At 39.9% G+C, this 13,725-nt stretch overlaps 1 protein-coding gene across 2 annotated transcripts in view; it reads left to right on the top strand.

Annotated features, from left to right (window-relative positions):
* The window catches only part of LOC114024931 (cytochrome P450 4X1-like), a 45,240-nt gene that overhangs the window by 23,443 nt on the left and 8,072 nt on the right, over positions 1–13,725 (top strand). For both annotated transcript variants that reach the window (XR_003566971.1, XM_027838188.1), the window contains exons 5-9: positions 1,210–1,337; positions 5,078–5,202; positions 5,284–5,438; positions 6,758–6,864; positions 7,773–7,963. Coding sequence is in view for 1 of the 2 variants with exons in the window: in XM_027838188.1 (XP_027693989.1) it covers positions 1,210–1,337; positions 5,078–5,202; positions 5,284–5,438; positions 6,758–6,864; positions 7,773–7,963 (706 nt within the window). In the remaining variant the exon portion in view is untranslated. The remainder of the gene's footprint in view (positions 1–1,209; positions 1,338–5,077; positions 5,203–5,283; positions 5,439–6,757; positions 6,865–7,772; positions 7,964–13,725) is intronic.

The following is a 13,725-nucleotide window of genomic DNA, read 5'->3' on the forward strand; positions in this document are numbered from 1 at the left end:
GAAGCAAATAGGGTTAAATGACTTGCTCAAGGTCACACAGCTAGTAAGTGTCTGAGTTTAGATTTGAACTCATGAAGATGAGTCTTCCTGACTGGAGACCTGGCCGCTATCCACAGCACCACCTAGCTGCCCAAGGGAAACATACTAAGATGGGTCCAAGGCTTTTAAGTCATTCACTCATGAGTAATTCTGAGTATAGCTTTACCCTTTTGGCAGAGATAGCCAAATGTCAGCTGTCTTGATAAATTGATGATTTCCCTGGCACTCTGACAACATACAAATTCAGTGGTATGGATATTACCTCCTCAAATTCAGAAAGCAACTTCTCTGTATGTTATGAGAGACTCTGGACATTGCTATGGATGGAAAACTCATTCCCTGGAGTCAATGAGTTGAGGTTCCTCTCAGAAATTAAGAAGCCAGATCCTGGGACGACAAGCATCCAGCCTGTCACAGAGTCTGTATTCAGAGTCAGAGTCAATAAATATTTATTAAGTGTCTACTATGAGCCAGACACTGCACTAAGCACTAGGAATACAAAGCAAGTCATAAGACAGTCCCTGCCCTCAAGGAGCTTACTCGCTATTGGGGGGACAACATATAAAAAGAATCTGAAAAGCAGGTAGAGGAGGGACGGTATCCTGGAGAAGGATGATGTAGTCCTTCAAGCAGAAAATTACCTGAGGAGCTGTGAGTTACAGGCTTGGTTTATTCTTATAAGATGATAAGTTTCTGGAGATCATGAAGTCCAGAAGAGCAGCCAATTAGGAAAATCTTACCAGCTTGGTAAACCCTGCCTCAATTTATGTTCCACTAGCAGAGCGTTCCAGAACCCAGAATCAGATCCACATGAAAACAATGCAACAATTCATGTAAAATTCTTTGCAAATATCAAAACATCAAATAAGTATAATTTTATTAATAAAAATAATAATAGCTGCCATTTTTAAAGTGTTATAAAAATCATTTCCCTTCTGACCACTATATATAGAATAGTAAAAGTTTTATTCCCATCTTATAGTTGAAGGAACCAAGGCTCAGACTGGCCAAGTAATTTGCCCATGGTTACACAACTGAGACACATCAGAGCCAGCAATCTAGCCTAGCCCCTCTGAGACCAGCACTCTTTCTATGGTGCCACATGAATATCCCCTTGGTCATCTTATAAGATGATACAATCTGAGTTTTTTGTCTTTGTGATCTTTTAAGGAAGAGGACTGCTAAGCCTAGAGGGAAAGAAGTGGTACCAGCATCGCCATCTGCTGACCCCTGCCTTCCACTTCAGCATTCTGAAGCCCTACATCCATGTGATGAATGACTGTGTCTGCAGGATGCTGGTGAGGGAATAGACAGCCCAGGGACCGTGAGAGTTGTTGAGTATCCATCAGGAAACAGAGCCAGCCACCAGAGCTAATATAAGCATCTGTTTCTGTGCCAAGCACTGTGCTAGGAACTTTATGGTATACAGGAAGGTGAAGAAACAAGGAAATTTTGAGGATGGCCTCAAAGGTCCCTAACAAGTCTGAGTTTATGTGTCTCTGATTGATATGAGGCTTTAAAGTTTGAAAGGGGCTTCAAATATATTATCTCACTACAACCCTGTGAGATAAGTGCATCAGACATTATCCTCATTTTACAGATGAGCAAACTGAGGCTCAGACAGGTTTAGTTGCTTGCCCATTATCACACAGCTAGTAAATGATGGATCAAGAATCTGAACTGAGGTCTTCTGATTTCAACTCTCTCCACTATGTCATGATGCCTCCTTAATGTGCATTCCCCTATCTTGGTGCAAGTCCATGCCTAGTGCAAAAGAGCTAAAAAATTTTGGCACCCTTCTTCTTCCTCCTTCTCCTCTGCACTCTCTATTTGCCTCTTAGTAACTCCTCCTCAGCAGCCAATTCTCTCACACTATGTTCAGCCCCTCTCTTCAGCATCCAGGTAATCTACATGTTTCATAATGGCTTACACTGTCCTCCCCTGCAGTACTGATATGCAGCTGAATGGAATTAAGTATTAGGAGGATAACAGACTGATGAAAAGGCATTATATCACTTTAACTCTCCTAGAGAATCCTAGAAATCATAGAATGTCAAATTAGGAGAGATCTTAAAACATAGATCTGAGAGTAATAATAAAATAATCATAATAATAAGCCTTATTCTACCTTTAAAAAATATCACGTCTATTGCCAAAAGATGAGAATACCAGTGACTCTTCCAAATAGGCAAATCACATGTCTGTGTCATTTATAGAGAATATTCACAGCTTAGATCATCAAAAAAATCTATAAACACTTAGAAGAAAACAACATATTGACTAAGGAGTGAAAATGGTGTGCAAAGAGTCCACTGGATATAGAGTAACTTATTACCAATTTGGTAATTATTGAATAAGCTGTCCAAATATGCCATAATATTTATACTAATTTTTTTTCACTATTGCAAAGCTGTTGATTCAGCTTTTTTCTTTGGACTTATTTATGTTCTACAAATAATAAAATAGACCCAGGTATAGTGAGAATGTGAGAGTATTTGATGCCCACTTATAAAACTGTCCTTTATTTTAAACATGCCATGAACACAGTAGTATCAGGGAGATAGCTTAAACTTATTCTGATTTGAGTCCATATGGAATCATCTCTCCTAAACAGAAATAAATTTGACTATTAAGTTAAAGAAGGAATTAAGCTAAAACAGCTTATTAATCACTTGATTGACATGGATAATATCAAGCCTTATGGCTCTACTAAAAAAATTCCTTCATTTCACAGAATCTTTCTTCGATGATTTCAAAATGTCATTGGAATTTTACAAGTGTAAAATTTGTGATGTGTACCAAGGAAAGAAGGCTTTGAGCTTGAATCCAAAGGTCACATTGAACTAATAGATGAAACTGATACCTGCAAGTATTCTGGTCTTCTCTAGCAAGAAATATCAAACAAATATATCAAGGATAAAGCTATGGATGAATGTCTTAAGAGACTTACTGGCACCCTGAAATCAAAGTAGAATGGAGGTAAATCCAACTAAAAGCAATTAGCACCTACAGAGTACTAGTCAATGTACACCTTTAAAATTCTGAAATGCTTCACAACAGATTTGAAAAGAATACTTGAAAAACCCCATGCAATGTTAGTGAAACACAGGTCCATTAGCTGGCTGCTATAGAAAGCTAAACCCTTCCTCATCATTGAGTAAGAAAGACTCATCTTTCTGAGTTCAAATCTGGCCTCAGATATTTACCAGCTGTATGACCTGGGCGAGGACTCAACCCTGTTTGTCTCAGTTTCCTCATCTGTAAAATGGGCGGGAGAAGGAAATGGCAAACCACTCCAGTATCTTTGCCAAGAAAACCCCAAATGAGGTCATGAAGAGTCAGACATGACTGGAAAACAACTCAACAACAATGAAATGTTCTAGGCACTGCATTAAGCACTTTATAATTATCCATCTTATTTGACACTCACAACAACCCTTGGATAATAATAGGTGCTATTATTATCCCCATTTTACACATGAGGCAAATAGAGGTTAAGTGACTCATCCTGAGTCACACAGTTAGTAAGAGTCTGAGGCCAGATCTGAACTCAAGTCTTCCTAACTCCAGGCCCAGGACTCTATCCCCTGTGCCACCTACATTTTGCTCCACCAAAATGTAAGGATGCTATTTTAATAGATGCACCACCATTCAGAATACTCATAATCTCCTAGCTGTATGGAATAAAAGCTTCTAATTGTATAGAAGAGACCCCAAGCACATGAGAACAGCAAGAGATCTCTATCACCATCATTGCTCTGATGTTGTTCTGTGGAAGTTCTGAGGACTCAAACTTTTCTCCAATGAGACAAAGCTGTTATTCCACCCATCTGTATAACTGTTCATAGAACATTAAGTGCAAAAGAATAATACAAGAGCAACTCGTCCTAGGATTGCTTCATCCTGAATCCCATTAGAAAAGATGGGAATGAAATGATGATATTGACAGTGGAGATGCTGTAACTTAGCAGAATAAATCAAAAGCATGAGGGAAGAGGATGAGGTGCATATCCCTCATGCTGTTCTCCTGGCCCTGGAGATGCACTAAGAATGCACTTGGGAGCCTATGACCCAAAGGTTTTATTCAGCTACAGACAATAGTGTTTTTCTTTCCAACTGTATAATAGCCCATAGGATGTTAATTATAAAACAGTAATAGCGGGATAGTGATTTGTCCCAGGATTATTTCAATCTGAACTCTTCCACATGAGAGAATGATTCTCTATAATTATGATAATTCTGATGCTGCTGCTGATAACCCTCTCAAATTCCAACCTAAGCTGTATCAAACCTGAAACTGAAAGTTGAAGTACTTTTCACCTAAGGAACAACATTGGTTAAAGCAAGAGAGGTAATTGAAACTAACTTCTCTGAAACACTGGAAAGTAGCAATTATAAATACACTCCATAACTATTGACTCAGATGCTTTATTCACCTGTGCAATTCTTTGTAGAACATTAAATGCAAAAGAATAATGGTAGGATAATAACTTGTCAAAGGAACATTTCTATTTGAGCCCCATCCAAAAAGAAAAATAGGAGAACGAGATTAGTACCAATGCTAATAGCATATAATCATTGTTTCATTGAATTAAAGAACGTCAGAACTTGCAAGGATTGTAGACATTATCCAATGTAAAATGCCCAATTCATTTGTTTATGTAGTCATTCAGTGTTGGGTCATTGGTCAGTAGTAATAATAATTCAGAGGGATCAAATGTCTGGCCCAGGGCAAACCAATCATTAAGTACTAGAGAATGGATTTGAACCCAAGTCTTCTGACTTCAGGTCTAGTAGTGCTTCCACAGTGTTAACATTTCTATATATGACATTTTATCCATGGAGCTGGAGAAAAGGAGGGAGAGGAAAATGGAAGGAGATAGAGTAGGGAGAAAGGGACAGAAGGACAGAAGGAGAGGGACAGAGCTAGGGAGAGAGAGTACAGAGGGACAGAGGAAGGGAGGATAGTCATACCATAGGCAAACAAAGAAAAGTCTTGGAAGGCACTGATGGTGCCAATTTTACTCTCCTGTCCCAGGACACATGGGAGAAGCTCTGCACCCAGGACAGTTCTGTGGAGATCTGTGAGCCCATCCGCCTGATGACCTTGGACAGCATCATGAAATGTGCCTTCAGTGTCCAGACCAGTTCCCAAACAGAAAGGTCAGTGGTGAGCGGTACAGGGGAAGAGGTCTATTGACCAGCACCCTAGCTCATGATAACGCATTGTGCCTCCTCTTGCAGCTTCTCTACCAACTACTTCTCAACTGTGACCAAACTCTCAGAACTCATCTTCTACCGCCTGCACAGCTACCTCCATCACAATGACTTGATCTACAGGTGGAGCTCTCAGGGTCAAGAATTCCAGGCTCTTTGCCAAATAGCACGTCAGCACCCAGGTATTTCCTGCACCCTGGACTATCTCTGCATGCTCTTTATTCATTAACTCCTGTTGGCTGGGATACTCAATTCAATTAAATTAAGCAAAAATAGATTAAGCACCTACCACACACCAAGAACTCTGATCAGCTCTGTGAATCCAAAGAAAGGAATAAAAACAATCCCTGACCTTGTGTAGCTTACATATTACCTTGGATATAAAACAAACACATTGACAAATAAAATCAAAATATAGACAAAGAAACTTGGAGAAAGTGCTAACCTTTGGGGAATATAAGAACAAGTCTTATGGAGGAGTTGTTGACTTAAGCTAAGCTTTGGAATTCCTAACAGAGCTAGGGATTCCAAGGACAGAGGAAAGGAGGGAGAGCATTCCATGTGTAAGAGACATGCATTTCTGTGTCTCCAGTGCCTGGAACACTGCAAGCATTTAGTGGCTATTTAGTGGAATTGAGTTGGATGGCAAAATTAAGCTTCAAATAAAATATTAGGTCAAATATTGTGATATTTATTTTGATAAGGATAAAATTAAAGGCTTACACTCAAATTCAAAATGTTGATTTCATAAGTACAAGATTGGGGAAACACGGTTAGAAAGCAGTTTCTTTGAAAAAGATCTGAGATTTCCAGTTAAACCACATGCTTAATATGAGCTAATAGTGTCATAGGGAAGCCAAGAAATATAATGCAAGTATAGGTTGCATTAAAAGAAATAAGGTGGTGCAGTGGATAGAGCCTTGGCCCTGGAGTGAGGAGGACCTGAGTTCAAATCCAGTCTCAGACATTTACTAGCTGTGTGACCCTGGGCAAGTCACTTAACCCTGTTTGCCTCATGAAAAAAAGAAAGAAAAAAGAAATATAGCTTCTAGAAATAAGGAGAAGATATGCTACCTTATTCTTCCTTAGTCAGGCCAACTCTGGAGTATTTTATAGATTTCTAGGTGTCATTTTTAGGTGGATCATTGATAAACTTCAGGCCACAAGAAGAACAACAACAAGGTTGGAGAACAGCCTTGAGATTGTTGAGTTTATGAGATTTTGGTTAAAGGAATTGGGGCTATTTAGTCTGGAGAAGACCTAGAGGAAACCAGATAGCTAAACTGAAGAATTAAGTTGCTTAGCTCCGGGGGACAAAACAAGGAACAGTAAGTGGAAACTGCAAAGAGGTAGCCTGAAACTGTTCACTACCAACATAGCCAAGTCAAATGAGATCCAGAGTTGGCTATCAGTCCCAGAGATAGCTCTCTGCAGAATCATTGGCAATAATCTGCTCCATGTTCTTCATGGTAAAAGAAAAATATTTTGAACTTTCTCCCAGCCAAAATCATCCAAGAAAGGAGGGAGGCCCTCAAGAATGAGAGTGAACAGGACAAGATCCAAAAGAAGAAGTCCCCAGATTTTCTGGATATTGTTCTCTGTGCCAAAGTAAGTCTGCCAAACATCCGAGCAAACCCACCCAACACTTTGGTTCCATTCCATTCAGTAGAACCACCATTTATAAAGCACTGACCTTCTGCCTGGCAGTATGCTAAGTGTTGGGGACCTAAAGACAAAAATGAGAATAACCCCTGACTTTAAGGAATTTGCATTTTACTGAAAAATCAGAATGTGTGGAAAGACAGGCAAATGGGTTGTTGGGGTGAAATGATCAATGAATTAGATTAAATGAAGTTGTCAGAGCACAGTTCAGTCCACTGATGGAGCCAAGAAGTCCCCAATTCTGCATTTTGATGAAAAGGTGGAATTCTATGATTTTGACTGTGTGATTAAGTCATTTAAACTATTTATTAAGTACCTATTTATGCTGAACAATATGGTAGCCGCTGGAGCAGATTAAAAAATTAGTTAAAACATGATGCTTAGCCTTATGAAGATCACTGTTTAGTGGTGATATGAAATATAAATGTAAATGACTGTGTGACTGTGGTGTGCAATGTCAATTGACAAATCCATTAGGGATGTGAAGAGTGCTCTGGGAATTCAAGGAGAAGATTGTCATCATTGGGGAAGGGGAGGTTCTATGAATGATGTCAATGGATGTCTATAAACGATGCTTAAAATCAGAGCCTCTTATGGCTGGAGTTTCCTTCTACCACGGTCAGTCTCGTATTTGGACAATAGAAAGGATCATTTAGGGGCAGCTAGGTGGCACAGTGGATAGATCACAGGCCCTGAAGTCAGGAGGACCCGAGTTCAAATCCGGCCTCAGACCAAACACTTGACACTTACTAGCTGTGTGACTCTGGGTAAGTCACTTAACCCCAATTGCCTTAAAAAAAAGGATCATTTAAAAATTGGTTTTGAATAAAGGAATACTTTTATCCTTTTTTCAGAGTGAAAATGGGGAAGGCTTATCAGATGAGGAGCTAGAGGCCGAGCTTAACACATTTGTGTTTGGTGGCTTTGACACCATAGCCTCTGGCCTTTCCTGGCTCTTCTACTGTATGGCCGTGAACCCGGAGCACCAACACCAATGCCGAGAAGAGATTAGAGGTATCCTAAAACCTGGGGACACCATTACTTGGTAAGAATGTCAAACACTTGATCCTAATTCCTTGGTTCTTTGCTCCTTGTTTCCCTCCTATGGTGCCACGGCTACCCATCAATACATTTAGATTTGATCCTGGAGGTAATAGGAAGCCACTGGAGTTTATTGATTAAGGTGTGATGTGGTCAGACCTAGACTTTAGGAAAGTCCCTTAGGCATACCCTTATTTCTTCAGACCAGGGCCACTCAGTATGTTTTAACTCTAGTGGAAGTGCTTGCCCTCCTAAAAGAATAGGTGATCCCCAGGAGGCCTCACCAAATGGAGGCACCTGGGTCAAGTCCTTTGGTATGTTGAAGCCAGAGCCAGCAGGGATAAGCCTATTTCAATTCAGCAGACATTCATTTAAATACCTTCTGTTTCCTAGACCCTGTACTGAGTGTTCAGAGGGACACAATATAGACACTATCACTAATCAATAATCAATCAACTAACTCTGTGCCAGGCACTATGCTAGGCTCTGAACATACATATACAAAAAAAGAAACAATGCTTAATCTCCATGGCCTTACATTCCATAATCTACATATGTAGATATTGGGGAAACTAGGTGGCATGGTGGTTAGAGCGTTGGAAGACCTAAATTCAAATCTGCCTCAGATATTTACTAGCTGTGGAACCCTGGGTAAGTCACTTAACCTCTCTCAGTCTCAGTTTCCTAACTATAAAATGGGAATAATAATGGCACCTACTTCCCAGAAGATCAAATGAGATATCTGCTTAGCATGATGCCTGGCACTTAACAAATGCTTGTTATTATACAAACACATATAGAATACATACATATATAAATATATATGTGTGTACATATTATACATATATATACACATATGTGTATACATACATACAGTAGTTAAATACAAGGTCATTAGGGAGGAACAAAGGCACAAGCAGTTGGGGGGGATCAGGAAAGCCTTTATAGAGAAGGTGGTGCTTGGGCAGCACTTTGAAAGAAAAGATAGATTCTAAGAGGTAAGGAAGAAGAACATTTCAGGCATGGGGCATCCAGTGCAAAGGCTGGGTGCTGTAGTTATAACAAATTTGGTTAAGATATTGGCTGGCTGGGGCAGCTAGGTGATGCAGTGGATAGAGCCCCGGCCCTGAAGTCAGGAGGACTTGAGTTCAAATCCGGCCTCAGACCAAGCACTTGATACTAGCTGTGTGACCCTGGGCAAGTCACTTAACCCCAATTGCCTAAAAACAAAAACAAACAAACAAAAAAAAGATATTGGCTGGCTACAAAGCCCCTGAGATATGCATTTTTCTCATCATGGGAAAGGAAAAAACATTTATATAGCGCCTACTATGCGCCATTATGCTAAGCCCTTTTACAAATATTATCTCATTTGATCCTCACAACAACCCTGGGAGATAGGCATTGTAATTATCCCCATTTTTACAGCTGAGAAAACAGAGGGAAATACAGGTTAAGTGATTCTTGTTAACATCACCTCAGTGTTCTCAGTTCTACACTCAGGAGGGAAAACCTAATCATTTTTCTATGACAACAACCCTTCAGATATTTGAAGACAGCATTCCTATCTCCTAAAGTCTTCTCCTCTCAATCAGTCAGGTAGTCAACAAACATTTATTAAGTATTTAACTATGTGCGTGGCATGTACTAAGTCCTGGGAATACAAACAAAAGCAAAAAAAAACCCATCCCTGCCCTCAAGGAACTTACATTCTAATGGGGGAAGCCATACAATATACATGTAGAGTTGATGGAAGAAAATATTATTGGAGAAGCTATAGTAGCTGAGGAGACAGGAAAGACTTCCTACATAAGATGGTGCATAAGCTGAGTTGTGAAGGAAGCCAGGGATACTAGAGGCAGTGATGAGGAGGGAGAACATTCCAGGTATGGAAGAGAACCACTGAGAAGACATGCAACTGAGAGATGGGGTCTCCTATTCAAGGAACAGCAAATAGGCCAGGGAGAATAGATCATATAGAAAATGGTAGAGAGTAAAAGATAGGAATTCTTGGAAGATAAGAAGAGGCCAGGTTATAAAGAGCCTTAAATGTCAGAGGACTTTATATTTGATCCTGGAGGTAATAGGAAGCCACTGGAGTTTATTGATTAAGGTGTGATGTGGTCAGACCTAGACTTTAGGAAAGTCCCTTAGTCAGCTAAATGAAGGGTAGATAAGGATAAAGAGAGATTTGAGGCAGGGAGACCAATTAGAAGGCAATTGATCATCCAGGAAAGAGGTGATGAGGATATGCACTGGAGCGACGGCTTTGTGGGTAGAGAATTCAGTACAAAAGATGTTGTGAAGACAGAAAAATTACAAGACTTGGTAACGAATTGGTATATTTGCTAATGGTTTGGATACCAGAGATGAATAAGAGAGAGGAGTCAACAATGACCTTGAGGTTGTGGATGGGGATAACTGGGAGGATGGTAATAGGGAAGTCAGGCTAGCCATGCCCAATTTCTACACCCAATCCTCATATTACATGGACTCGAGGCCCTTTATTACCACTGTCCTCCTTTGGATTTTTTCTAGCTTATTAATATCATTCCTAAAATGTAACACACAAAACACCGTATTCCAGATGTGGTCTGACCAAGGCAGAGTGGAGTGGGACGATCACCTCCCTAGCCCTGGGTGTGATGGCTCTCATAAGTTAGTTTAAAATTGTGTAGCACAGGCTCTGAGGCTGTAATCCCAGACCCCCATTCACACTGTGAGGCCTGCTACTTCTCTCATTGGGTTCTAGGGGTAGCCCTAATAGGTTTGGGATGATTTTTCTAACATGATCAAGCCCCCACTGGAGTGCTTCCCCATGGATATCAATTAGTCAGCCAAACTTAATTAGTTTTTAGAAACAGGTATTTACCGAGTAATATAATAACAGTTGGTTCAAAATATCCCTGCAAACCATGCATCCATGGCACATTCTTCTAAAAGTACATACAGAGTTCAAGGGAAAGTGGGGTTAACTGTAGAGACCATAAGGTAAAGGGCATAACCCACAGGTCCTGGCGGTCCTTTTCTATGTTTTGTAGGACTCTCAGGAAGTTCCTCTTAGGTATGATATGGATTTCTTCTGGGATTTTCATAAAGTACTGAAGCTTCTTTTGTTCTGGGTGTCTAGTTGGCCTTGGATAAAGGAAGACTCTTGTACTTTTCAGATTGAAAATGGAGATGTCTCGTCAGATAAGAAGCCAGTAGCACAGGGCACAGGGCATGGAGTCAGGAAGACTAGTTCAAATCAAGCCTCATTTATTAGCAGTGTGACCTTGGGCAAGTCACTTAACTTCTCTCTGTGCCTCAGTTTTCTGAATTGTAAAGTGGAGACAATAATAGCACTAATGCTGCAGGGTTGCTGCGAGGATCAAATGAGATATTTGTAAAAAATACTTGGCACAGTTCCTGCAACGGAGCAGGCACTATATAAATGCCTACTCCCTTCCCCTTTCTCTCCTCTAGTTTGTCTTTGGCTCCCAATGCAAACAGTACCATCAGGTTGTTCCAGGGACACTGCTAGTACATTGACGAAAAGTTCAAATCCTCCAGCCCTTCAAAAGTCACATGGTGATCCTCTCATCGTGGAAAGGGAGATAAAGAAGAGAGGAACTGTTTTGCTCCCCCCATAAAATGTTTCTTGGCAATGTGGTTTCCTCCTTCACTGGCTCCAGTGGCTCCTGGTCCCACCACTGGAATACTGAGTTCCAAACTTGCTTGCTACCTTGTATATATTCTACAAGACATGAGCAAATCTTCTTTACCGATCCTGTGTATTTCATTTCATTTCATTTCATCATTGGCTTTCTTTCCAAGTTAATTAAGAACTTTTTGCACCTAGTTTAATGCCTTGGATTGATTGGTTGGTTCAATAAAGGTGGTCTCACCCGATGGAAGATATCAGGGTGCGGAGTATCTTGTTAGTTACTCTACGTAGGATAGGGATGATTGATTAATTGATTCAATCAAGCTCACCTTTACCTTTGGATTAGCCTTCTTAACTCCCTGTCACACAGTTGACCTACATGAGTTTGCAAGCCACTGAAAACCCCAGATCATTTTCTGGCAACTGCTCTGTAGTCAAGTTTTTCCTATCTTGGAACTTTTAAGGTTGACTTTTTTTGTTCTGAAGTGTAAGTTTTTTTGTTTAACCCTGATCGTTGTAATCTTCTCAGATTCATCCCAATGTTCTAGTCTATTGACATCTTTTTAAATCCCAGTATGGTCCTTCAATGCATTAGCCAGCCTCCCTTGCTGTGTTTCAACTGCAAATTTGATAAGGAGGCCAATTACCCAAGTAATGGATAAAAACCGTAAATGTGAGAGGATAAAGCACAGATCCCTGAGTCGGACCATTAAAAACTCTCCAAGGTAATAGTAAACCATCAATTACTATCCTTTGGATCCATCTATTCAACAAGTTCCTGATGATGATGATGATGAATAGCTAGAGTGTATATAGAACTTTAAGTTTTACAAGGAACTTTATGTATGTTATTTCATTTTGCTCTCATAATAACTCTGTGATATAGGTGCTATTATTATCCCCATTTTACAGATAAGGAAACTGAGGCTTAAAGAGGCTGAATGACTTTCCCTAGGGTCCCTCCCTCTTGAGCATCTGAAGTGGGATTAGAATTCAGTTTTTCCTGACTTCAAGTCCAGCGTTCTGTCTATCACCTATTGTATCGCCTGCATCTCTCCACCTTGGCCACAAAATAACAAGATAGCCTTTGGGAATTGATATGCTAACCTCTAGGCAAACTCCATCTATAGCATTCTCCTAACCTACCTGACTCTTGTAACCCTACCAAAAAAAGAAAGAAAAAGAAATGAGGTTGAGCCAGCATGGTCTGTCTGATGAAGCTCTCTGGGCTCTTGGTAATAACAATCACTGTCATTCAAAGCATCCTTTAGGATTTGCAAAGAAATGTTCTTACATTACCTCATTTGATTCTTAGAACAATCCTCTGAAGTAGCAGATATTATTATTATTATTATTATTATTATTATTATTATTATTATTATTCCTACTTTACAGATGAGAAAACCGAGACTGAGGGAGGCACAAGATCTTGCCCATGGGTTCTGAGCTAGTAACATTTATATGGCACCTTCAGGTTTGCAATGAGCTTTACATACGTTACCTGATATCAGTCCTGTGAGGTAGGTGTTATTATTATCCTCATTTTACAAATGGGGAAACTGAGGCACTGAAAGGTTCGCTGACCTTCCTGTGCTCATACATACATAGATAAGTGTTAGAAGTGGGACTTGGACCCAGTCATCTCTTGACTCCAAGTTCAGCACTCCTTCCACAAGACCACATTGCTCCTTCTAGATTTTCAGTAACTATCACTTTAATAATACATTATATGCTTTATATTCTTAATAACAAGAGTAATTTAAAATGAGTTTAGCTTTGGAATGTGTTCTCATGTCTACTTATTTCAAATGATTACTCCTGTTTCTAAGGTGCTAATTTAGGTACTTTCCTTACAATAACCTGTAAAGGTGGAAGAGCAAAAATTACTATAACCACTTTACTGATAAAGAAACTGAGGCTCAGATAACAGAAATTACCTGCTGGGGCCAGAATTGAATTCAGGCCTTTTTACTCCAAATCCAGTTATTTTAATGACCAGGGTACACTTTGATGAGAATTGACCCAATGCCAAAGCCCTAACTCAACTGCTGGGTTTCATAAGAGTTAGGAAATGGTTCAGTTTTTCCATCTTTCTTGCTTTCTTCCCCCAGCATCATGTG

Source organism: Vombatus ursinus, unplaced genomic scaffold (assembly GCF_900497805.2).
Source record: "Vombatus ursinus unplaced genomic scaffold, bare-nosed wombat genome assembly UNPS02014825.1, whole genome shotgun sequence".
Classification (NCBI taxonomy): Eukaryota; Metazoa; Chordata; class Mammalia; order Diprotodontia; family Vombatidae; genus Vombatus; species Vombatus ursinus.